The following is a 24,899-nucleotide window of genomic DNA, read 5'->3' on the forward strand; positions in this document are numbered from 1 at the left end:
GGGCCAATCGCTAGTGGGATGGCTGCAATAGCTGGAGCTCCCATTGGTAAACCGGCATAGGTTCCGCCTCCTCTTACTTTGGTGCTTCCAATTGGGTAGCGCCGGGGAACACAGTAAAGGGGCATGCCGGGAATTGTAGTCCCTTTTTAGGAAAGTAGCGTCTTGATCAGAGTGGCTTGGCTCTGTACCTTGGGAGGAGATGAATGGCAAGCGGCCAGCGGAGCCCGGCCCAGCCCGGGTGGGAAAAAAGGGAAAGAAGGAGGTGATGGCGGAGTTTTCGGACGCTGTCACGGAGGAAACCTTGAAAAAGCAGGTGGCTGAGGCCTGGAGCCGCAGGACGCCGTTCAGTCACGGTAACCGGGTGCTCCCAGGGAGGGGCCGCCACTCAGGGGTCTGGGGATCTCTGAAAAAGCCCTGGAACTCGAACCCTGGCAGCGAGGCAGCAAGGGAAGAGGCTCTTGGAGGACTTTGGCCACCTCCGATCCTCCTGCCTCGGCTGCTGCTCTCTTTCACTCCAAATTCAGTTTGAATTTAAAAACCTGAGAAGAGGGAGAAATGGAGGCCGGAGAGTTTCGGGAAGCAGAGGGTATGCAAGTGATAGTTGCATTCTGGATTCTCAGATTACCGAGCTAGAATCCTCTCCCCTGATTGGGCGTCGCCGGGCAATGGAGTTAACTTTATTAAACTTCAGTTGCTTCCTAAGTAAAATGGAATAGTTAATAGTATGTACCTCAGAAAGACGGTGAATGGAAACAATAAGCTAATGCTTGCAGGCTTCAGTAAATGTTTCCCTGAGTAAGGCCCAATACACGTCTGAACAAATACGGGAGTGGTTGATGTCGTTTGTCGTGCAAGGGCATTGCTCGGCTGTCCCAGGAGAGTCTAGCCAGACCATTTGCCATGAGCTGCCAGCTCGGCTCCCGAGTTTTCTCGTCTTTACGCGCTTATAGATTGACTACATGATGTATGAAAATAAACACGTGTTGACTAAGGAAAGGAGGCTGCGTTGAACGATTCCAGCCTCAGCTTCAAACATCACCTTATGTGATAGGAGCTCTGCTTTGTGTGCCAGGCATCCCCTTGTAGAGTTTCCTGTGATTTTTCTTTCTGTTGTCAAGTGCTTTGAAGAGGAGGGTCCTGGGTGGTCTGGATGCCTACGGAAAACGATAACTTAGTGTTTAAAGTGCAAGCTCTATACTCTCAGTTTCTTTATCTGTAGGATGGGGAGAGTGATAATGTCTCCCTTAGAGCTGTTGAAAAGATTAAATGAGATAATGCATGTAAAGCACCCCTGGGCCTGGGACCTGGTAGGTGGTGGTGATGATTAGCAGGGTGGTGATCTAGCCAACCAGAAGCAGTGGATAAATGTTGGAGTAGAAATCAAGGAATTAGAAGTGGTTATGCCTGAACTGAGCTGATTTTTTTTTTTTAAATAGGTTACATTGACTAGGATGATTTTTTTTTTTTTTTCTAAGGCAGGGTTTCACCATGTTGGCCAGGCTGGTCTTGAACTTCTGACCTCAGGTGATCCGCCCGCCTTGGCCTCCCAAAGTGCTGGGATTACAGGCGTGAGCCACCGCGCACAGCCTGAACTGATTTTTTTTTAAGTACAGTAGGTAGTAAATGCTTCTGACAGCAACTTGGGAAAAGAAAGGAAAAAAGCCATAGATAATGTTTTCCTTCCAACAGAAGCCATTGTCATGGACATGGACCCTTTTCTTCACTGCGTGATCCCAAACTTCATCCAAAGCCAAGACTTCTTGGAAGGGCTTCAGAAGGAACTTATGAACTTGGATTTCCATGAGAAGTATAATGATTTATATAAGTTCCAGCAGGTATTTATTTCTTTGCCGCATTAGCTCTTCCTCCTTGGAAATTCATTGTCTGTAAAATCATTCAATACCTTTAGACTTGAGGTTTTAGGATGGGTTTGCCTTGAAGGGTCCTTATTGACATTGTTAAGAGCATGCTTTCATTTAACCAAGCTTACTGAGTGTGAACTATGTGTTAAGGGCTGTAATTATTATATGGAAGCCTTAGACAGTGCCTGCTCTGTAAGACTTTAAAATCTAGTGTTTAAAGTGCAGGCTCTGTACTCTCAAAGACTTGTCAGTTTCTTCATCTGCAGGAATGGGGAGAGTGATAATGTCTTCCCTAGGTACACAGATTTCTGTGGGTCTCATGGCTTTGCCTCCTCTTAGATATCTAGTAAGTGTCTGACACTTAAATTCAAAACTAAACTCCTGGTCTTCTCTAAATTTGCTCCACCTTCAGTTTTCCCTATCATAGTTAAAAGCAACTTGATCTTTCCAGTTGCTCAGGCCAGAAATAATAATAGGGGTGAAAGTGATGGTTACAGAGATAGTGAAGAAACAAATTAAGCCGAGGACTAAGTATGTTATAAACAAAGGGGTTAAGTACATGTGGGTAAGTGGTATAATGAAGAGAGTTGTGCATTGGGAGGTAATTACCATTTAAAATTTTGAGTTCAGGCCGGGCACGGTGGCTCATGCCTGTAATCTCAGCACTTTGGGAGGCCAAGACAAGTGGATCACCTGAGGTCAGGAGTTCAAGACCAGCCTGGCCTACATGGTGAAACCCGTTCTCTACTAAAAATACAAAAATTTTCTGGGTGTGGTGACACTCACCTGTAATCCCAGCTACTTGGGAGGCTGAGGCAGGAGAATCGCTTGAACCTAGGAGGTGGAAGTTGGAGTGAGCAGAGATCACGCCATTGCACTCCAGCCTGGGTGACAAGAGCAAAATTCCATCTCAAATAAAATTTCCAGTTCATGTCTTTGTTTCAGGTGGCTTGATGTATTACAGGATGCTCTACATTGCAATAGGACAAAGAGTTAAATCCATTCTTTTTTTTTTTTTTTTTTTTTTTTGGTGGACAGTTTAATTGGGCAGAAAAGACTATCTCTTTTTCTTTTTTTAAAGGTTGGTTTTTCTACTCTGGAAGACACAGCCCAGTCTAGGTACAGAAATACAGGTCATTGGTTTCCCTAGTTTGGGGGTATATCTTTTAGTACATGTAGGATATCACTCTTAGAAATTCTTGAAAACCTCAGGGACATCTGTGCTTAAAAAAAAAAAAAGATGAAGATTAATTTTGGTTTTTGGTTTTTGGTTTTTTTTTTTTTTTTTTTTTTTTTTGCATTTTCCCATCTTATTTTATTTGGGACAAGAGAGTAAATAAGAGATTTTCTTATTCTTTTACGTTAGAGCTGATTGGTCAAATGGATGTATCCTGACCTTCCCCAAATCTTCTGTCTTTGGGCCTTATACACATGACTGAATTAAGCAGGATAAATACATGAAACATATGACTCTTAATAATTCAGAAAGCCAAAAACTAAATGTTTTTCCATGGTAAGGTTGCACAGGTTAATTAAAAACCACAGTTGCCTGTCATTGTGATTATCACACACTTGGCATCTTGTTAATTTAGGGCCATATGCTTCTGATTACTAAAATTGAAACGTCACAGTGATTTTTACTTAATGCAATTTGGAAGATTAAAAATACTGGAAGATAAAAGGCAAAATAATAAAAAGAGCCTTGGGTGACTAAAAAAAAAAAGGAGCACCCATTACTTTCGATCCACATGGAAGTTTGGTAAAACTCTACTGTGTGCACTTTTTACTGTTAATCCCTTTTGGACAGGAACTCTTCACCCTAAGACAGTAGATATAAAACCTGGTTTCATTCTCCTGCCCCTTTAATCCTCATCTATACCCTTTTCTTTGCTTGTGGTATGAATTGACTTGATAATTGGGTCTCTGACACCTTCCAACTCCCATAATCAACTTTGTCATTAGGAGTTGCCCAATATTCTGTATTTTTTTTTTTTTTTTTTTTTTTTTGAGACAGAGTTTCGCTCTTGTTACCCAGGCTGGAGTGCAATGGCACGATCTCGGCTCACCGCAGCCTCCGCCTCCTGGGTTCAGGCAATTCTCCTGCCTCAGCCTCCTGAGTAGCTGGGATTACAGGCACGCACCACCATGCCCAGCTAATTTTTTGTATTTTTAGTAGAGATGGGGTTTCACCATGTTGACCAGGATGGTCTCGATCTCTTGACCTTGTGATCCACCCGCCTCGGCCTCCCAAAGTGCTGGGATTACAGGCGTGAGCCACCGTGCCGGGCCCTATTCTGTATTTTTTAAAGCAAGCATGATTGAATGCGTACTTTATGCCATGCTAAGTGCTTTATATTTAGTCATTAAATCCTCAAAACAATCCCATGAAAGAGGTACATTACTATACCTGTTTTACAGTTGAGGAAACTATATCAGTTTTTGTTTCTCTCTGGATCATTCCCTTCAGCATACCAAAAAGAAAAAAAAGCTGTTAGTTCTTCTTATCATAAGAAAAAATAAAGTTCTTGACCTAATTTTCCCTTCAGCTACCACCCCATTGCTGTGCTTCTCTTCTCAGCAGAATTTCTTATAAGACTTGTCTGCACTGTGTCAAATTCCTCTCCTGTCAGTCTCTGGTAAGCCCATTTTAATCAGGCTTTCACTTGTGCTGCTGCACTGAAACTATACTCGTCAAGGTCACTGATAACCTCCACATTACTAAATCTGATAATCAGTTTTCAGTCCTTCCTTGGCTCATCAGCAGCATTTAACCTACAATATCACTCTTTCCTCCTGGAGACATTTTTTTTGCTTTATTTTCAGGTTACCATGCTCTCTTGGTTTCTGTTCTTCCTCAGTGGCCATTTCTTCTTAACTTCTTTTGCTAGGTCTTCCTCTTCCACCTGACTTCTTAATGGTAGAATACTCTGCATCCTAATGCTTAGACTCCTTCCCTAGGTACACAGATGTCTATGGGTCTCACGGCTTTGCCTCCTCTTGGATGTCTAATGAGTATCTGACACTTAAGTTCGAAATTAAACCTCTGGCCTTCTCCCTCTAACTCTGCTCCACCTGCAGTTTTCCCCATCATAGTTAATAGTAGCTTGATCTTTCCCAGGGCTCAGGCCAAAAAGGAGGTCATCCTTGATTCCTCTTTCACCTTATCTCCAGTCCATCATGAAACTCTGCTATCTCTACCTTGAAAATAGTCACCACATGACACTTTCTGTCAGCAATGGATACAATAGTGATCCCATAAAGTAATACCTATTTTTACTGTACCTTTTCTATATTTGGATATGTTTAGATACACAAATACTTCTATTTTCTTGCCTATAGTATTCAATAGAGTAACATGCCAGCTTGTTTGTAGCTTGGGAGCAATAGGCTATACCATATAGTCTAAATGTATAGTAAGTTATACCATCTAGATTTATGTAAATGTACTCTATGATGTTGGAACAACAATGAAATTACCTAACAACAAATTTCTCAGAATGTGAGTGGCACACTGCTGTATATCCAGAGAAGCCCACTTCTTATCGCTTCCACTGCCAAAGGCCACCCCCTGGTTCAAGCGATCTGTGTCTCCCCAGGTTTATTCTATTTGTGTATCAACCATTTTCCCTTCTACTGTCGCCTGCTCACACAGTCACTGAAGTCATTGTGTTATTTTAAAATGTAAATGGATCCAAGATAATTAAAAACATGTTCACATAAAAACTTGTACACAAATGTTTTTAGCAGTTTTATGTATAATAGCCAAAAAGTGGAAACAATTCAACTATGAATAAACAAAATGTAGTATACCCATAGAATGGAATACAATTTAGCCATTAGAAGGAATGACATACTGATACTGCTACAACATGGATGAACCTTGAAAACATTACGCTAAGTGAAAGAAGTCAGATACAAAAGGCTACATATTGTATGATTCCATTTATGTGTAGTGTCCAGAATAGGCAAGTGGTTACCAGGGGCTGGAGGGAGGAGAGAATAGGGAATGACTACCTAAATGGGCACAAAGGTTTCTTTTTGGAGTGTCAAAAAGTTCTGAAATTAGGTGGTGCTAATGATTGCCCAACAATGTGAATATACTAAAATCCACTGAATTACACACCTTCAAGTGGTTAAATGGTAAATGTAATCCCTTGAAATTATGTAGATATTATGTGTTACGTGGATATTATCTTTAAAGAATGTTATTTCTCAAAAACTCCAGTGACTTTTTTTTTTTTTTTTTTGCTTAGAAATAATCAGGTGAAGCTTCTCATTTCTTTGAGTCAAAGCCAAAGTACTTAAAATGGCTTTAAGTCTCCTACTGCCCTCCCTCTCCCTCTCTACTCTTGCAGTAGCTTGAATAGGCCAGGCATGCTTCATGCTCAGGGCCTTGAATGCTCTGTGCCTTGATATTCCCTTGCCACACTTCCCAGCCTCCTTCAAGTCTTTGTTTCACCTCCTTGAAGTCTACCTTAGCCGACCTGATTATAATTGCAAACCACTCCCCAGGTTCAGCACTCCCCATTCTTATTTTCCTGGGGTTTTTTTTTACCCCTTGTGCACTTCTCACCATCTTTATACTATTCTGCTTTTTGTGTCTGTTGTCTGTCTCCCTTAACAGGCATAGGAACTAGACTATTATAAAGACTTAAGTATTTGTTCAATGAATACAGCACAGAGGGTAATAACTTGCCAAGTCACAGAGCCATCCAATGGAAGGGACCTGTATTAAATCTAAGCAGCCTGGCTTCCGAGTTTGGGCTGTTAATGTCAATGCTAGGACCAGAACACTCACTAAACTGCTCTTCTTTGTGTGTTTCTTATGTGAAGGAAATCCCTTTTTTTTTTCTCTCTCTTTTCATGTTCCAGTCTGATGATTTGAGGAAGAGAAGAGAGCCTCACATCTCTGCTTTAAGGTAAACAAGTAATCATATTTGTTGTGTACCTAACATGTGCCAAGCAGAGTAGTAAGTGCTTTAAATGTTACAACATTGTGTATGTTATATAATCCTTGTTGACATCGTTAACCCACTTTGTAGAGGAGGAAAGAGACTGAGAAATTAAGTTTGCATAGCTTAAAGTTAAGGTAGCTAGCATACAAACCTAAGTCCATCTCATTCCAGGGCCCAAGTTCTCAGCGATAAAATGCTCAGCCTTGTTAGTTATCAAGGAAACAGAAGTTAACACTGGAGATAGCATTTTTCACTTGTTAGGTTGGTAAATATTAAAAACAAAAACCCTAGTGTTGACAGGTGTAGATCAGTTATAGATACCTTTATACACTGCTGCAGTCTTTCTTAGAAAATGGTTTTGAAAGATGTATCAGAACCTTTGAAATTATGCATATCTTTGTTGTTGTTGTTGTTGTCGTCGTCGTCGTTTTGAAATGGAGTTTACTCTTGTTGCCCAGGCTGGAGTGTAGTAACGCAATCTCAGCTCACTGCAACCTCTGCCTTCTGGGTTCAAGTGATTCTCCTGCCCCAGTCCTCCAGTGTAGTTGGGATTACAGGCACCCACCATCATGCCTGGCTAATTTTTTGTATTTTTAGTAGAGACAGGGTTTCATCATGTTGGCCAGGTTGGTCTTGAACTCCTGACCTCAGGTGATCTACCCTCCTCGGCCTCCCAAAGTTCAAGGATTACGTAATATGGGTGAGCCACCATGCCCAGCCAAAAATATGCATATCTTTTTGTAGAATAATTTCACTTACAAGAATTTATCCTGAGAAAATAAGGATATGCTCAAAGATTCCATACAAGATTACTTATTGTAATATTGTTATAATATTGAAAAATTATATACAAATTCAATGGCCCATGGAGATTTAAACCTAATAGTACAAAACAAAAAGTGGAAACTATATAACCATTAAATATGATATATATGAATTTTGACATATGAATTTTGACACATGAATATTGTCGTTATCTATTTTCTCAACTCTAAAAAACTTTTAACTTTTTTTTTTTTTGAGACAGAGTCTCACTCTGTTGCTGGAGTACAGGGGTGCAGTCTCGGCTCACCACAACCTCCGCCTCCTGGGTTCAAGCAATTCTCCTGCCTCAACTTCCCGAGTAGCTGAGACTGCAGGCACAAGACAGCATGCCTGTCTAATTTTTGTATTTTTAGTAGAGATGGGGTTTCACTATGTTGGCCAGGCTGGTCTTGAACTCCTGACCTCGTGATCCACCTGCCTCGGCCTCCCAAAGTGCTGAGATTACAGGCGTGAGCCACCGCTCTGAGATCTAGTGTCTCACACAATCACTTTTGTGTCCTACTTTAAATGACAGCATTTTTTTCTTAGTGATATATAAAATAATGATACACATTTTTGTCAAGAGAAAAAAATAAGCGGTACACGCAATTTGATAGTTTATTGTTTTTTTCTGACCAGTAGATTCACGTCATGTTATCTTATTTTAAAAAGAGATACACACACTTACATTTGGGTGTACAATGATAAAGACTTGGAAAAATAGAGTATTTAACTCTTGCTAGTAGGAATACAGATTTAACAGTTTTTTTACTTACATGGGATTTTTTCCTAGTTTTTTTGTAATGAGTACATGTTGCTTTGTAATAGCTGTTTTTCATCTATGTGGCATAAATTATTTATTCTCATTCTATTTTTCCTCTGCAACACTTTCATGTATGATAGGCAGCCTACACAGTTTCTTTCTTCTAAATCCTGAACTATTGCTTGTGTGTTAACTGTAACACATTATGTTTCATATTTACTTAGACTTTTTTCCCCCTAAAGACAGATTATCATGCATTAAGGCATTATCTCCTTAGTTCACAACACCCCTCTGCTAAGCATTTCATGTGGGACTATGAGTTACATTCCACACTGAAGGCTTACAGCCAGATGGTGAGCTAGCGGCAATTCCTTAATCATTACAGAAAGCTGATCTTTTTATTTCCTACTTGGGTTCTGTGAGTTCCTTCATGAATACAATCAACAAGTGCTAACAATGACAGAAAATAAGCCTGTCCTTGTGACACTTTCATAGAATGAGTAGAAGAGCTTTTTCTGGAATTTGTGGAAGCTGATGTTACCAGTAAAGGATTTAAGACTGTTAGTTGCTTAGAATATCAAGAGTTTGAAGAAATATTTATCACTCACATTATCTCAAGCCTGGTTCAGCAGTTTGCTATCCTGATCCCCTCTATATAATTTGCAACTCTGCCTTTCAAAGTTAACATGGCACCTCTGGGTGGACTGACTGAGCATAATTATTTTATGGAATTTTTTTTAAGCTTGTTCACAGCTGATAATGGAATTTTTTTTGTTTGGGTAGTATATAATATAAAAAGGTATTTGGTAATGAAATCTTGGAGATCAACCTGGAGATTTGTTATTTAGTTATAAACAGGACAGTTGTATTTTATGGTAATTTCAGTTAAGTGCATTTGGAGTAGGATGATCCAAAAAATATTAAGTATCTTTGTAAGCGTAATTTGAACTAATGTAAATCTTTTAAAAATGTTTTTAATTCCTTGAGGTTAATAATTCATAATTTAAAGTTGATTGGCTGAATGAGTTATAAATTGTGTTCAAGAGATTTCTACATAGAGAGCCAGTTTAGCTGACAAATGGAAATGTTCACCATCTCCTATTGGTATCTTGTTAGCATCAGAACTTCTATGAAGGATTTTACTCATTATTATGCATTTAATTCAATACTCACCATTATTGCCATTTAAAGTTGTTTTAATCTTCTCAACAGTGCCACCTAAGTGTTCATTAAATGGTGGTACTAGTATTAGTGCTTGTGATTTATAATAAATGTATATTTGGTCTTGGTCTCTATTCCTGGCACAGACCTCTCTGACCTCCTGCAAGGGAAGAGGGGCTGGAGGTTGAGTTAATCACCAGTAGCCAATCACTTAATCAATTATTCCTTCATAATAAAACCTCCATCAGATACCCTAACCAAAGGAGTTTAGAATTGCTGAACCCATGGGGGTACTGGGAAGGTGCTGTAACTGGGGATGACCATGGTGTGGAAGTTCCACACCCCTTCCCCATATCTCACCCCATACATCCCTTCCATCTGAGTTGTATCCTTTTATAATAAATGAGTAATCTAGTAAACAATCTTCTTCTGAGTTCTGTGAGCTATTCTAGCAAATTATCAAACCTGAGGAGGCAGTAGTGTGAACCTCTGGTTTATAACTATTTGGTTAGAAGCATATAGGTCACATCTTGGACTTGTAATTAGTATGTGAAACGGTGGGGGGAGGGTGGGGGAGGGGAGGTCACACTGGGGGCAGTCTCGTGGGACTAAGCCCTTAACCTGTATTAACCCCTGGTAGATAGTATCAGAATTGAATTGACTTTTAAGACACTCAGCTGGTGTCAGTGTGTGACCAGAGAATTGGTCAGTGTGTGGGGAAAAGCCCACATATTTGGCATTGGAAGTGAAGTAAAAGTGTGTAAAGAAAAACAGTTGAAGCTCGGTACGGTGGCTCACACCTGTAATCTCAGGACTTTGGGAGGCCAAGGAGGGCAGATCACTTGAGGTCAGGGGTTGGAGACCAGCCTGGCCAACATAGAGAAACCCCATCTCTGCTGAAAATATAAAAATTAGCCAGGAATGGTGGTGCATGCCTGTAATCCCAGCTATTCAGGAGGCTGAGGCAGGAGAATTGCTTGAACCCAGGAGGCAGAGGTTGCAATGAGCTGAGATCGTGCCACTGCACTCCAGCCTGGACAACAGAGCAAGACTCTATCTCAAAAAAAAATAATAATAAAGAGAGAAAGTTGAGCTTTCCATTTTAGTGCTGAAAAACATGTCTGAAAATCAGTAACTTGGACTAGAACATTGGTGTGATGAGTTGTTATGACAAAGGCTTTGGACTTTGTCACTGCTGCCATGATAGGGCATACTTTAAATTTAGAGGGAAGAAAATACTCAGAAAACATGAAGCATTAAAATAAATAAGCCACAGTAGATAGAGATTTACATTCATTTTTCTGGGAACGTTAGACTTAAACTATGCAAATTTGAACTGAGAAACATTTCTCAGAATGTCTCAAATGAGATCTAAGAATGTATCTCTTGAATAAAATGTGATCTCCAGGAAAGAAAAGTTGTGACCTAGATCCAAATAGGGCCCACACTGTGGCAGCATAACAGGTTTTCTTTTGTTTACATTTCTAGGAAAATTCTATTTGGAGATTTCCGGTCCTGGCTTTCTGATATTTCTAAAATTGACCTGGAACCAACCATTGACATGTCCTGTGCTAAATATGAATTCACTGGTAAGGAAGATAAAGGCCTGATGTCTGTAAGGTTTAAAAGCTTTAACTCAACAGTAATGGAGAGATGGTATCTGTGTACCAAAACACTCGACCAAATGTCCCTGCAAAGCATCTGGATCTTCCTGTTAAAGACACAGTTCATAGACAGAAATACCCACCTTATAGGAAGGCATAAGCAGTGGTTTGTTGTCTTTCAGAATATGGTGAAAGCTACTGACCATATTTTCAGCAAAATGCCCATAATCCACATACATACCAACTGTGCATACAATTATCAAGAAATTCAGAGTGATATATAAACTCTATATTCTTAGACTTCCTAAGGAACAACCATCTCCTTCAATGCCATTTTCCCTTTTCTTTTTTATTTTGAAGTCAATAAGTGAATACATTCTTTTTTTTTTTTTTTTGAGATGGAGTCTCGCTCTTGTTGTCCAGGCTGGAGTGCAATGGCGTGATCTTCGGTTACTGCAACCTCCGCCAGGAAATTCATGTTGATGCATTATTCCACGTCAATGGATTATCTAAGCCCCAGGCTCCCTTCAGGTTTCATTATTTGGTCCTTTATAGCAAAAGGATCCAGTCAGGATTACATGTTGCATTTAGTTATAATATTGTCTCTTCAACCTCCCTCAATCTAGAATAGCCCCTCCATCTTTCCTGGACTTTCATGGTCTTTATGCTTTTGAAGATGTTTAGATGAGTTATTTTGGAAAACTTTCCATAGTTTGGGATGGTCTGATGTTTTCTCATGACTAGATTTAGGCCATATATTTTTGGCAGGATTACAGAATTAATACTGTGTTCTTTTCACTGTATCAGATGGTGCGTGGTTTCAATGTGTCACATTATTATTAGAGATATTAACTTTGATCACTTGATTAACGTGGTAGCTGACATCAGGTTTCTCCACTATTGTTCCGTGTCAGTATGTATTTTATGGGGAGATACTTTAAGATTATGTAAATATCCCATTTCTCATCAAACTTTGATTCGCTTATTTTAGCATTCTCTGATGTTTCTTACTAAATTATTACCATGAAGGTTGCCAGATGCTGATTTTATAACACAGTCATCTCTCTACAGTTATTGTCATTCTACTCTAGAAAAGACTTTTCTCCCAATTTATTTATTCATTCATTTGTTTATATTGGTATGGATTTATGGATTGCTATTTGTGTAATGAGCTGTTAACAGTTACTATCATTATACTGATGCTCATATTGTCCCTGATTTGACCAAGGAGAGCTCTTTCAAACTGATGTCTGTGTCCTTTTGCTGTGTCCCTATCATTCTTTTTTTTTTCTTACTTTCTGCAAAATAAGATTTTCCATGTTTATCTTATATTTTCGATGCCAGGGTCCTAAAATGACCTGGAGTTGGCCATTCTTCCAAAGAACCCTGGTTCGTTTTAGTGAAGAATGATACTTAACAATCAAGATCTGGACTCTTAAGTGTCTTTGCTATTAGAGTGTCACCGTTCCCAGACCCTTTCAGTGTAAAGAGATGGTGAATATCTGTATACATGTACATAGACACACACAGATGCACACATGTACATTTATATTTAGAATATGTATATTTTTTCAGACTGAGTCTCTCTCTGTCACCCAGGCTGGAATACAGTGGTGTGATCTTAGCTCACTGTAACCTCTGCCTCCTGGGTTCAAATCATTCTCCTACCTCAGCCTCCTGAGTACCCAGAATTACAGGTGTGCACCATCACGCCCTGCTAATTTTTGTATTTTTAGTGGAAATGGGATTTTGCCATGTTGGCCAGGCTGGTCTCCAACTCCTGACTTCAGGTGATCTGCCTGCCTCGGCTTCCCAACATGCTGGGATCACAGGCATGAGCTACCATGCCCAGCCTGTATTTACACACACACACACACACACACACACACACACACACATATATATATATATAAAAGAAACTGAATTCACATAGATTCCTCGAGTTCCAGTTGAACACCACAGGGTTCATTCTAGACTTCTGCTTTTCCATATTTGTAACTCCCTTCTTGAACGGTGAGAAACCTGGCTCCCATTATCTTCAATATATTTATTTATTGAAACGATCCTTCCATGTATAATTGGTTGCAGTTCACTGTAGCCTTTCCTCCCTCTCAGTCTGCACAGATGCCTGTCTTGCTAGCCCCACGACATGGCTTTTAGAAGTTTACCTCAAGAAACTAACGGGAACAAGTACAAAAAGATCCATGTACAATAATGTTCATTGAATTATTCTTTATAATGGCCAAGAAATGGAAACAACTTAATTAACAAATAGGAAATCTATTAAAGGGGGAAGGAGGTAAGTTCATAATCTATATAGTAGAATAGCTGCAGCCATTAAAAGTGATGCCAAGTGTGTATATTGATAGGGAAAGATACTTGCCATGTAATTTAAAAAGCAGGCCACAAATAGCCACTGTCAGATGCTATTTTTTTTTTAAAGTAAATACATATATATAGGAAAAATACTGGAAGATTATATGCAAAACTACTGTCAGTGATTATATCTGGATCTAAGTATGTGCTCTTTAGTGTTTTTAGAATTTTCTATATTGACTTACTTGTTTACTTATAAAAGAGGAGAAATAAGTGTCATTTTAAAGCTGGAGGACATTTAAAGCTGGAGCTGACATTACAGGTGAATGTCAAATGGACTGATATTAAATGTAGAGTCAGATGTCAGCTGGTCACTATCTGCAGGGATCTAAGGTATACATTAAACTATTGCAGATGCCCTGCTGTGCCATGATGATGAGCTGGAAGGGCGCCGGATCGCCTTCATCCTGTACCTGGTTCCTCCCTGGGACAGGAGCCTGGGGGGTACCCTGGACCTGTACAGCATTGATGGTAAGACAAGTACAAGTGCATGCACTTCACCACCAGTGGCCACTTCTGAGGTAAAGCTGAGTTGATTTAGTATCATGTTCATATATACAATGTCTTTATTCCTCATTTATTCCTCTTGTGTGACTACCTCAAGAGGAATAAATGCCAGCCCTGACAGCCACCTCTTTAACTTGTACTGAAAAATTTCTCCAGCAATAAATTAGAATCTGTTTAAGATGAGAAATAGTCAGACCCAGCTTCTAAATACTGACTGTGGAAGGGTAGAGTGCATATAAAGCTGTGTGTGGCTGTGAATCTGCCAGGACCAGTCCATTTGACAGAAAGTCAAGGTTTTTTTTTAATATCTAGCACCAGAAGTTGACTCCAGGAAGCTTTGAGAACTTATTCAGGCCCTTCTCCATAATAGACGGATAGTGTAGTAAAAACAGATGCCCTTTAGTCAAACTCACAAGTATGAGTGAAACAGATAGAAAGGGTGGTATTTCAGGGTCTGAAGAGCACATCTAGATGCCCTCAGAAATAAGGAAATTGTCAAGACTAAAATGAAGCAGCCTGGCAGTGGTTAATGACAATGAACCACATTTATGGATCTGTTCTCTCCTGGTGCAGAACAGTTTCAGCCGAAGCAGATTGTCAAGTCTCTTATCCCTTCGTGGAACAAACTGGTTTTCTTTGAAGTATCTCCAGTGTCCTTTCACCAGGTAAAGATTGTAAACGACAAATAGAGTACCAAGGATTATGCTTTTTAATCACCCATTATCCAAACATGACAGCTCCGTCGACTTGTTATCTGATGTTGTTTTAATACTTAGCATGGGGGACCCTGAAATTAACGTGCATTGGCTGGTAATCCCCCTTATTCTTCGTGTTGATGTGCTGCTGGGCTTTTCCTTTCAGGTGTCTGAAGTCTTGTCTGAAGAAAAGTCACGTTTGTCTATAAGTGGCTGGTTTCATGGTCCATCGTTGACTAGGCCTCCCAACTACTTTGAACCGCTCATACCTAGGAGCCCTCACATCCCACAAGATGTAAGAATTGCTGATATCCTTATCTTAGGAACTATAGCATATCATTTGTTTTTCCGATTTTAAAGTTAGCTGTTTCTATTAATGAAACTGGACTTTGAGCTTGAGCTTGCCCCTTTCCACTTTCCTTTTTCTGAGACAGAGTCTTGCTCCGTCACCCAGGCTGGAGTACGGTAGTGGAATCTTGGCTCACTACAACCTCTGCCTCCTGGGTTCTCCTGCCTCAGCCTCCCGAGTAGCTGGGATTACAGGCGCTCACCACCATGCCTGGATAATTTTGTATTTTTCAGTAGAGATAAAGTTTCACCATGTTGGCCAGGCTGGTCTCGAACTCCTGACCTCAAATGATCCATCCACTGTGGCCTCCCAAAGTGCTGAGATTACAGGTGTGAGCCATTGAGCCCGGCCTCCCCTTTTCTTAAATAAACTTTTGATAATGTCTTTCTCAAGCAGAGTTTTCCAGTATGTTATGTTTAATGGGAGAAACTTATAAAGTAAGAATTTGCCTGTATTTTATTAGTATGAAATGATGTAAGAGCAAAAGCAATAGGAATTATTAACTCACATTTTGCATCTGCTGCCTTTTCGTAAGCATGAGATTTTGTATGATTGGATCAACCCTACTTATCTGGACATGGATTACCAAGTTCAAATTCAAGAAGAGTTTGAAGAAAGTTCTGAAATTCTCCTGAAGGAGTTTCTTAAGGTAGGCTAGCGTATCTTGTTCTGAATATTTTGTTTGGCATGTAATTTTGCTTCCCGAATGGGTGAATAGGCATCACTGGGGAGCTTTTGTTTTGTTCCTAATTAGAATGTTTATGTCATTCCCTCTTCAAATGAAATATAGAAATGATGATAACACTAACATTAGTATCAGCGGTATGCTTACTGGGTTAAGAATCCCTCAGGTATTCCCCAGTTCTCTAGAGTCTTAAATACACACACATTCACACACACACAGACACACAGACAGATACACACACACACACACACACACACACACACACACACACACACACACAGAAGCTTCCATCCTCAGAAGTTGTGTATAGTTACCTTTATAGAAAGGTACCTTTCTATAAATGCACCTCTAACAAAAATGGTGCATTTTACTACTTTTAAAAATGGATTACTAATAGATCAATATCTGTTGATGAATGTTTGACAGTGATGAGGCAGCTTGCTATAAGTGGAAAGAGATCAGAAATCAGAAGACTGGCCAGGTGCGGTAACTCACGCCTGTGATTCCAGCACTTTGGGAGGCTGAGGCAGGCAGATCTCTGAGGTCAGGAGTTCGAGACCAGCCTAGCCAACGTGGTGAAACCCCGTCTCTACTCAAAAAAATACAAAAAGTAGCTGGGCATGGTGGCACACACCTGTAATCCCAGCTACTCGCAAGGCTGAGGCAGGAGAATCACTTCAACCTGGAAGGTGGAAGTTGTAGTGAGCTGAGATCGAGCCATTACACTCCAGCCTGGGCAACGGAGCAAGACTCTGTCTCCAAAAAAAAGGAAAAGAAATCAGAAGACCTATTCTCATGCCCTGGTTCTGTGGTTTTACTAACCTGGGCAGATCACTCAATCACTCTGGGTATTTATTTTGTCTTTAGTTAAGCTGGGTTCATACCTGCCTTGCCTTTCTCACAGAGTTGTTGTGAGGGCCAATAAGATAACTTGCTGGCATGGCACTTCACAGTTGACTGTGGGTCCCAGGGAACTATGATCCCAAGAGCTGTTCCTTCATGAAAAAAGGTTGAGAGACTCTACATTCTGTATCTCTCTAGGAATTTTGTAGCTGACATTAGCATATAAGATTTTGAGAAGTATTATAGTAAATAAACTGAATACCCTATTCAGTTGAGTTTACCTAAACCATGCTGTGGGATCTTTCCTTTTTCACGTATTTATAGCTGATAGGACTGCTTGGGAAACTGTATTAAACAAATAAATGGAAAGCCTCTTGTGGAGAATATTTTAATAGATTAACCAGCTTCCTTATGTCATACCTAACTTTTTGAATTTACAATGCTTATTAAATTGGGGTCCTAGAGAATCTGAATTGTTAGAGATTTTCACAGTAATGACCTTGACTGTAATGCAGTTTAATTTTTATCCTCACAACATCTTGTGAGTTGTATTATGGTCTATATTTATGATCCTCATTTTATAAATGCAGCAATTTGGGGGGCTGAGGAGTTTGATATATATATAACTACTTAAGAGAATGGGCCATAATGGGCACTCAGATCTCTTGGCTAAAGCAAGCTGATGCTGTATCCAGTCTTTGCCCTGGCTTCACCACAGCTGGAGTAGGGGATCTTGTATGACAGGAGTGAGAGGTGGCAGGGTGCAGTGGCTCATGCCTTTAATCCCAGCACTTTGGAAGGCTGAGGTGGGTGGATCACCTGAGGTAGGGAGTTCAAGACCAGCCTGACCAACATGGAGACACTCCATCTCTACTAAAAATACAAAATTAGCCGGGTGTGGTGGTGCATGCCTGTAATCCCAGCTACTCAGGAAGCTGAGGCAGGAGAATCGCTGGAACCCAGGAAGCAGATGTTGCAGTGACCCAAGATCACACCATTGCACTCCAGCCTGGGCAATAAGAGCAGAAAAAAAAAAAAGACAAGAAAGGAGTAGAGTCAACTGCACCTTTTAGGAATCAGCCAGATTGATGTTTGGCAGAGCTGCTGTACCTGCCAAACCAGTGTGGGGTAATAGGGAGATTTGCTTACTGCTTCTTTATTTGCTCATTTTCTAGCCTGAGAAATTTGCAGAAGTCTGTGAGGCCTTGGAGTATGGAGATGTGGAATGGAGCAGCCGAGGTCCCCCTAACAAAAGGTAGCACCCGTCATCTGAGAGATTTGCTTCTGCATTCAGCACTTATAACATTTTTTATAACTAGTAAAATGACAAAAAGCCTAAAGGAAAAATACACTGAGGTGATGACAGGCAATTCATGAAAGAAAATCAAATAACCAACAGGAGAAAATACACAATCATGTACCAAGGCTCACACCCAATAACAGGACACTTGCCCTAATGATGTTTTGTTCTCAGGGACATCCAGTAGCAGGATGTCCTACAAAATCCTAACAAAGTCTCATTATTGTAATAACTTGTACTTTAGTAAGCTGTGCCAAGATTTAGGAAGAGAGTTACAAAGCTAAGGATCAGCTTTTATTCCATGAGTCATTTTATATCTGTGGTTTTGATGAACGACTTGACATTGCTGTGTTTCAGGTTTTATGAGAAAGCTGAGGAGAGTAAGCTTCCTGATATATTGAAGGAGTGCATGAAGTTATTTCGCTCTGAGGCACTATTCTTGCTGCTCTCCAACTTCACTGGCCTGAAGCTTCATTGCTTGGCCCCTTCGGAAGAAGATGAGACGAATGACAAAAAAGAGGAAGAAGCTGCCTCTGCTGCTGATAGCACTGAAGAAGGAACTAGCCACAGCCCTCCTGAGCCAGAGAATAATCAGACAGCCATCAGCAACAACAGCCAACAGAGCAATGACCAGACAGACCCAGAGCCAGAGGAAAATGAAACAGAGAAAGGTAAGCTGTTGTTAGGATTTGTCCTTACTTACCATTAACCATTCAAACACTGATTCATTCAATAAACATATCTTGAGCATCCACTATGCCCTTGAAGAGTTAAGAACAAAACAGACAAGGTCTCTGGTCTTTGGGAGCTTACATTCTAGTAGAAGAAGACAGAGATTAAATGTTTACATGAACAACAAGAAAACATCAAGTAATGATAAGTGCTATGCAAAACATTGTAATAGGGTTATATGACAAGAAATGACTGAGTAGCCTCTTAGGTGAATGGGTGATCTAGAAAAGTCTCTCTGAGGAGCACCATTTAAGCTTAGATCAGAATATAACAGCCTAAGAAAACTTGCTTGAATTTGGACAAACAAGTAGAAGGAAATTATTACGAGTAGAAGTTTAATTATCTACAAACAAGATGGAAAAGAGAGAAATAGAAGAAATGTAAGCGGTAGCACTCCTGTGAAAATATTGGCACCAATAACTGAGTAGCTACAAATTCAGCTTAGCTGTTTCAGCGCTTATTACTATGTCAGATGAGAACATCTGTCACCCATTTTACCACTCCCTGCTTCCACTCAAATTTCCTGAGAACCCTGTACAGTTAGGAGAGCAAAGACAAGGGATGAATACCTATGGAAACAAAATTGGTGGTTGTATATTTTGGATTTTTTTTCATACTAACTGAAAGCAACATAACTCATTCTGTGGCCTTCCAAAACTGACTGACGAGTCACTTTGTCCACTGCAGATATTTAGAAAAACCAGACCCGGTGGCTTTTTCTGTGCTATTTTAATACACAGGGTAGCCTTTCTTTGAAAGATTAGTTTTCCTTGTTATCAATTAACAAGGAAATTATCAATTAACAAGGAAAACTAATCTTTCAAAGAAAGACTACTGGCATTTATACATAGACCCTAAGAGGAACCAGAGTCAATATCCATAGAGTCTCAGTCTCAAAGGGATTTTTTTAAAAACTTGTCCACTACTATGTTTCTTTTTTGTTTTTTTTGAGACAGGGTCTTGCACTGTCACCCAGGCTGGAGTGTAGTGGCACAATCATGGCTCACTGCAGCCTTGACTTCCTGGGCTCAAGCAATCCTCCTGCCTCGGTATCCCAAGTAGCTGGGATCACAGGCATGTGCCACCACATCCCAGCTAATTTTCTTGATTTTTTTTTTTTTTTTTTTTTTTGGTAAAGATGGAATCTTGCCATGTTGCCCAGATTGGTCTTGAACTCCTAGGCTTAAGTAATCTTCTCACCTTGGCCTCCCAAAATGCAGAGATTACAAGCGTGAGCCATCATACCTGGCCAAAACTTGTCCACTTCTATACCTTTTTTGATTTCATTTTTATGGGAACCTGCAACTTGGGATAAAATCTATATGGGCAGCCAAAAGATGCTTTATTCCACTGTTGAGCACCTACTGTGTACAAGGGGCCCTAGGCCAAAGCAGAGTAGGGAATACAAAAGTGAATGAGAAAAGTCACTGTTTACAAAGGTCACCATCTTGAGGAAAAGCTATAAAGCTTGGCAAAAGCTATAAAATAGCTGGGCATATGATAGTAGTGCTAAACATTGGCATAGCTAGGGCACATCTAGTGAGATAACATTACAGACCTGATAATTTTAAGATTTTTAAAAAAATAAAAATAACACATCAATTTCAGAATGTTAAGAAAACAAATAAGTAAAAGGAAAATAATCATCAGCTACAGGTGGCCATATTAGCATTTGGAATATATCCTTCCACTGTTTTTTTGCTATGTAGACATATACATGTATACACATATGGGGGTTATATTTTTACACATGTATTTTTAATGAGATTATATCATATATATTGTTCTGTAATCTTTTTTTCCACTTAATATAAGCCTCTTTCTCATCCTTTTACATCCTTTGTAGCAATAGAACAGGTTTGGACACCATCCTCACTTAGGAAACCCTTCCACCAAAGCAGTTTTACATGTGTCTGCTTTCCAACATTGCACTTCTAGAAGCTTTTATTTCAAGAATGTATGCCACAACTAAGTTTTGAAAAACACTGTTCTCCAGCATAATTTTTAATGCCTGCAATCTGCTGGATCAAATAACCAGTCCTGTGTTGAACATTTAGATTTTTTCAATTTCTTCACTGTCATAATAAACAATGCATTCATTATGTCTTCAGAATGCTTCTCAGAAGTACAGTTGATACATCAAAGACTGCTCAAAATTTTAAGGCAATTGCCAAGTTGCCCTCCCCAAAACTTGTGTCAGTCTGCACTCCCACCAGCATTGTACATGATGATGTATTCATTCTTCCTAGCAAACTAACTATCATATTTTCTTTTTCAACTTGCTCTTTTCTTTAGGTGAAAATGGCATTTGCCTATCATTGACTAATGGTGCGTGGTTGTATCTTTTGGATTTTTTTTCATGAATTGCCTGTCATTACCTCAGTGTATTTTTCCTTTGAGCTTTTTGTCATTGTATCAGTTATAAAAAGAAAAAATGTTACATATAAGAAAGAGTATTAAACTTCTTTTTTTTGCGGGGGGGAGTCTTGCTCTGTCACCCAGGCTGGAGTACAGTGGTGTGATTTCAGCTCACTGCAACCTCCGCCTCCCAGGTTCAAGCGATTCTTGTGCCTCAGCCTCCCAAGTAGCTGGAACTACAGGCACACGCCACCATGTCCGGCTAATATTTTTGTATTTTTAGTAGGAACGGGGTTTTGCCATACTGGCCAGGCTGTCTTGAACTCCTGATTGATCTGCCTGCCTCAGAGGAGTATTATTAACCTTCTGTTCAACAGGTTGTAATAGTTTGTTTTTAATTTTGTTCAGCATGGTTTAAATTTTATAAAATATTTTAGTAATCAGATCTATCTTTGCCTTTCCTGGTTTGTACTTTAGATAATGACATGCTGAGAAATCTCTACTTTAAGCTTAGATAAAATAATATTCCTGTTTTATTTTTTATTTTTTTTTGCAACTAGACTTCTTTTCCATCTGAAATTTATTATAGAGAGAAATCAAAATTCAACATTTTTACCCCAAAATGGAGCTGGTAATTTCTGACAATCTTTTATAAGGCTGAATTGGTTCAGCCAAAGGTTTGTGGGAATGGTTTCCCTGTATTGCTATATCATTCCTAATTATCATTCCCTTGCAATCTAACAGTTCTATCAAGGTTATTTTTTAAAGTTTCTGGCCCTTCTTTTTTTTTCTTTTTAGAATCAAGTGTTCCCACATGCCAAGGGGAACTGAGGCGTTGGAAGACTGGTCACTACACTTTAATTCATGACCATAGCAAGGCTGAATTTGCCCTAGACTTAATTCTATACTGTGGGTGTGAAGGTAAGAGAGAGGAAAGCAAGTAGTAAATTATTCCCCATAGGAGGGGCAGTCTCTTCTGAGGAACGCTTTGCAGCTGAACCAATTCATAAGTAATTTCCTAGTTCAGAATCTCAGATCATGGGATCTCAAGGTCGAAAGGATTTTGGGGGTCATTAATTCCAGTCTCCTAGCTCAAAATAGGATTTATATCTGTGACTTGACTAGGGAATGGAGAGATGGACCATGTCACAATTTTCCTCTAAGTGTGCTCCCAGATCTGTAGATTTTATGTAATTGCCCTTCTGGGTATATTTAGCATTTAATTCTCTCTTAATTTTCTTATTCAAAGTTTATTGAAATAAGTCTGCGTTTCAGTTCAGCTGTCTCAGGAAATTAGGCATTTAGGGGAAGGGAATCCATGATAAACTAGATGATAAATTCAAGCTCACAAGTCATAGAATCAGTTACTGCTGAACTCCTAGATCCCCCACTGTTAAGCATATTGGAATCAGTGATTTCAGCAGATGATGCAACTCTTGCAATAAGAGCTTTCTGAATGCTATTTGTTTTTTCTCTTGTAAGGCTGGGAGCCTGAATATGGTGGTTTTACTTCTTACATTGCCAAAGGTGAAGATGAAGAGGTAAGTTTATTCTGATAGCAAACTATCCTTTTTAGTTATTGAGAATGCTTTCATTTTTCAAAAACCCAGTTTTTATGACCTTCCACCAGTGTCTTTAGCTGAAAAATCTCTGTTGTTCTGCCTGGCAGTGGTTCTGATTTCTAGTAGAAAATACTCAACATGATATAAAGGATACTCAGTAACCATTTATTTTACCCTCCTGAGAAATTCCAAATTAGGAGCTATGTGGTGCATTCCCACAAATCTTACAATGTAGTAAGAAATAATTGCAATACGCTGGAATAGGGCTTATTGGAAAATGGCTTGACAGCCCCCCTAGTAAAGGTGCATTCAGAGGACCCCTTTATCCCCAGATTAAGTACTTGATATGGAAACTGTCTGTTCCATGGTTAATCGTCCAATAGTTGAGAATAAGTTCTATGTTCTGATATGTCATTGTATTTGTCTATTTCAGCTGCTAACAGTGAATCCAGAAAACAATTCTTTGGCATTGGTCTACAGAGATAGAGAGACTCTGAAATTTGTCAAGCATATTAACCACCGAAGCCTGGAACAAAAGAAAACCTTCCCAAACAGAACAGGTTTCTGGGACTTTTCATTCATCTATTATGAATGACAGCACTGGGCAAAGCTAAACAAAAATGTGACCCTTCATCAGTACTGGGAAGTCTGGAAGAGCTAAGCATGGAGTGAAGGTGAGCTACATGGTAGCTTGCCTGACAATGTTCTTAAAACTGGTTGTCCTTTACTAGGACTCATAATGATTGTCCTCAACCTAGACCTTGAGCTTGGAGCTACAAACTTATCTCTTGATTTAAAAAAAAAAAAAAGCTGGCTTTTTTTTTAACACTGAGTCCTGACTTCAGTGAATTTTTAACTTCAAATTTTTTTTTATTGTGGTAAAATATTTATAACCTAAAATTGACCAGCTTACCCATTTTCAAATCTGTAATTTCAGTGGATTAAGTACAATCTCATTGTCCAGCCATCACCATCATCCATCACCATCATCCATTTCCAGAACTTTTCCATCTTCCCAAAATCTGTGCCCATTGAACAATAACCCCACACCCCCGCCTTCCCCTAGCAACAGCCATTCTACTTTTTGTCTCTGTCATCAACCTGACTACTTGTATTTCTCATATCAGTGGAACCATACAGTATTTGTCCTTTCGTGACTTTATTTCACTTAGCATAAGGTCTTTAAGATTCATCCCTGTTTCCAGTGTTTTGGTTTTTTTAGAAAAACTCATAAATGATAGCAGATTTTGTTCTTCTCAATCACGCTGGTTTAGAAAATTACAGAGCCTTACATCCTGATCATGCTGGGCCTTCGAATTCTGACACAGTGAGTCATCACATTTTCTCCCACTGCCTGTGGCCTTGTTCCACCATGACACTCACAGGACAACGTAGGCTTAGATGATGTGTAGTATTATTACTCCCTTGGAAAGGGTCTGGGCTACCACCACATGCCCCAAGAAACTTCTGGTTGGTAAAGAAGATAGGCTGCTTATTGCCATGTGTAGTCACTTCCAAGCGCCCATTGCCTTTCCATCCTGGAGTTGTGGCCTGTGTATAAGTAAATGATTCTAGCCTCACATGTTGCTTCTGTTTTCTAAATACTGTAGGATCAACTATGTAACTAATTGCTTTTTATTTTAAGAGACTGAATGCTAAAAAGCCATATCAGAATGCCAAGAGGCTGTGCGTCTTGTTAATTTTTTTCTTGAAATGTTCCAGGGAGTTTTATCATAACTACCTGTGTGGGTATGCCTGGGTGGATGAAAGATGCTGTTCTCATTCCATCCCAATACAGTCTCCTGTTTCCTCTTTTTTTACATTTATTTTTAGCTTTTGCAGTAGCTTCTAGTGTAGGTTTTACTAATAGAAAAAGCATTGGGCCTTTAAACTTTTTAACCGCTCTTCTCTTTCATCTCCTAAAATTTTGGGTATTCATTCTTTTCTGAAGTTTGCATTTAAGTGAAAATGAGTTTTGCTTTGTCTTTTAGGTTTAGTTTCAAAAAGGTTTAATTATGCACCCCAGCCAGTTAAGAAATGTTTTAGCAGGTATGCCCTTGATATGGATATTTACATATTTTACGCATGTAATATTAGTTCTATAATTATACTGTTATAAAACACTGATTTTTAAATGATGAGATAAAAAGAAATGTCCAGAACTAGTTCTTACATTATTTCCTCTCTGCATATGGTAATAAACCATTTTACACGATACTATTGTGGAGACCACAGGTTTTTTTTTGTTTTTGAGACGGAGTCTCACTCTGTGGCCCAAGCTGGAGTACAGTGGCAAGATCTCGGCTCACTGCAACCTCTGTCTCCTGGGTTCAAGCAATTCTC

General features: G+C 39.5%; 1 protein-coding gene across 1 annotated transcript; it reads left to right on the forward strand.

Moving 5' to 3' along the window:
* The first annotated feature begins 133 nt into the window (after positions 1-133).
* OGFOD1 (2-oxoglutarate and iron dependent oxygenase domain containing 1) lies at positions 134-24,773 on the forward strand. The gene is made up of 13 exons (XM_064383088.1): positions 134-353; positions 1,690-1,835; positions 6,735-6,781; positions 11,034-11,134; positions 13,880-13,996; positions 14,606-14,697; positions 14,894-15,022; positions 15,612-15,725; positions 17,780-17,859; positions 18,262-18,575; positions 21,793-21,915; positions 22,477-22,535; positions 22,990-24,773. Exons 1-13 carry the CDS (start codon positions 200-202, stop codon positions 23,149-23,151), a joined length of 1,638 nt encoding a protein of 545 aa, XP_064239158.1. The 5' UTR covers positions 134-199; the 3' UTR covers positions 23,152-24,773.
* Positions 24,774-24,899: the final 126 nt, after the last annotated feature.

This window comes from Aotus nancymaae, unplaced genomic scaffold (genome assembly GCF_030222135.1).
Source record: "Aotus nancymaae isolate 86718 unplaced genomic scaffold, 86718_ANA_hifiasm-v0.15.2.pri h1tg000030l, whole genome shotgun sequence".
NCBI lineage: Eukaryota > Metazoa > Chordata > Mammalia > Primates > Aotidae > Aotus > Aotus nancymaae.

Excerpts from the sequence above, each read along its gene's own strand:
- OGFOD1 (XM_064383088.1), top strand. The coding sequence starts at position 200 with ATGAATGGCAAGCGGCCAGCGGAGCCCGGCCCAGCCCGGGTGGGAAAA. Across the intron at positions 11,135-13,879 it reads TGCTAAATATGAATTCACTG|ATGCCCTGCTGTGCCATGAT; the intron begins GTAAGGAAGATA and ends AAACTATTGCAG. Across the intron at positions 14,698-14,893 it reads CTCCAGTGTCCTTTCACCAG|GTGTCTGAAGTCTTGTCTGA; the intron begins GTAAAGATTGTA and ends TTTTCCTTTCAG.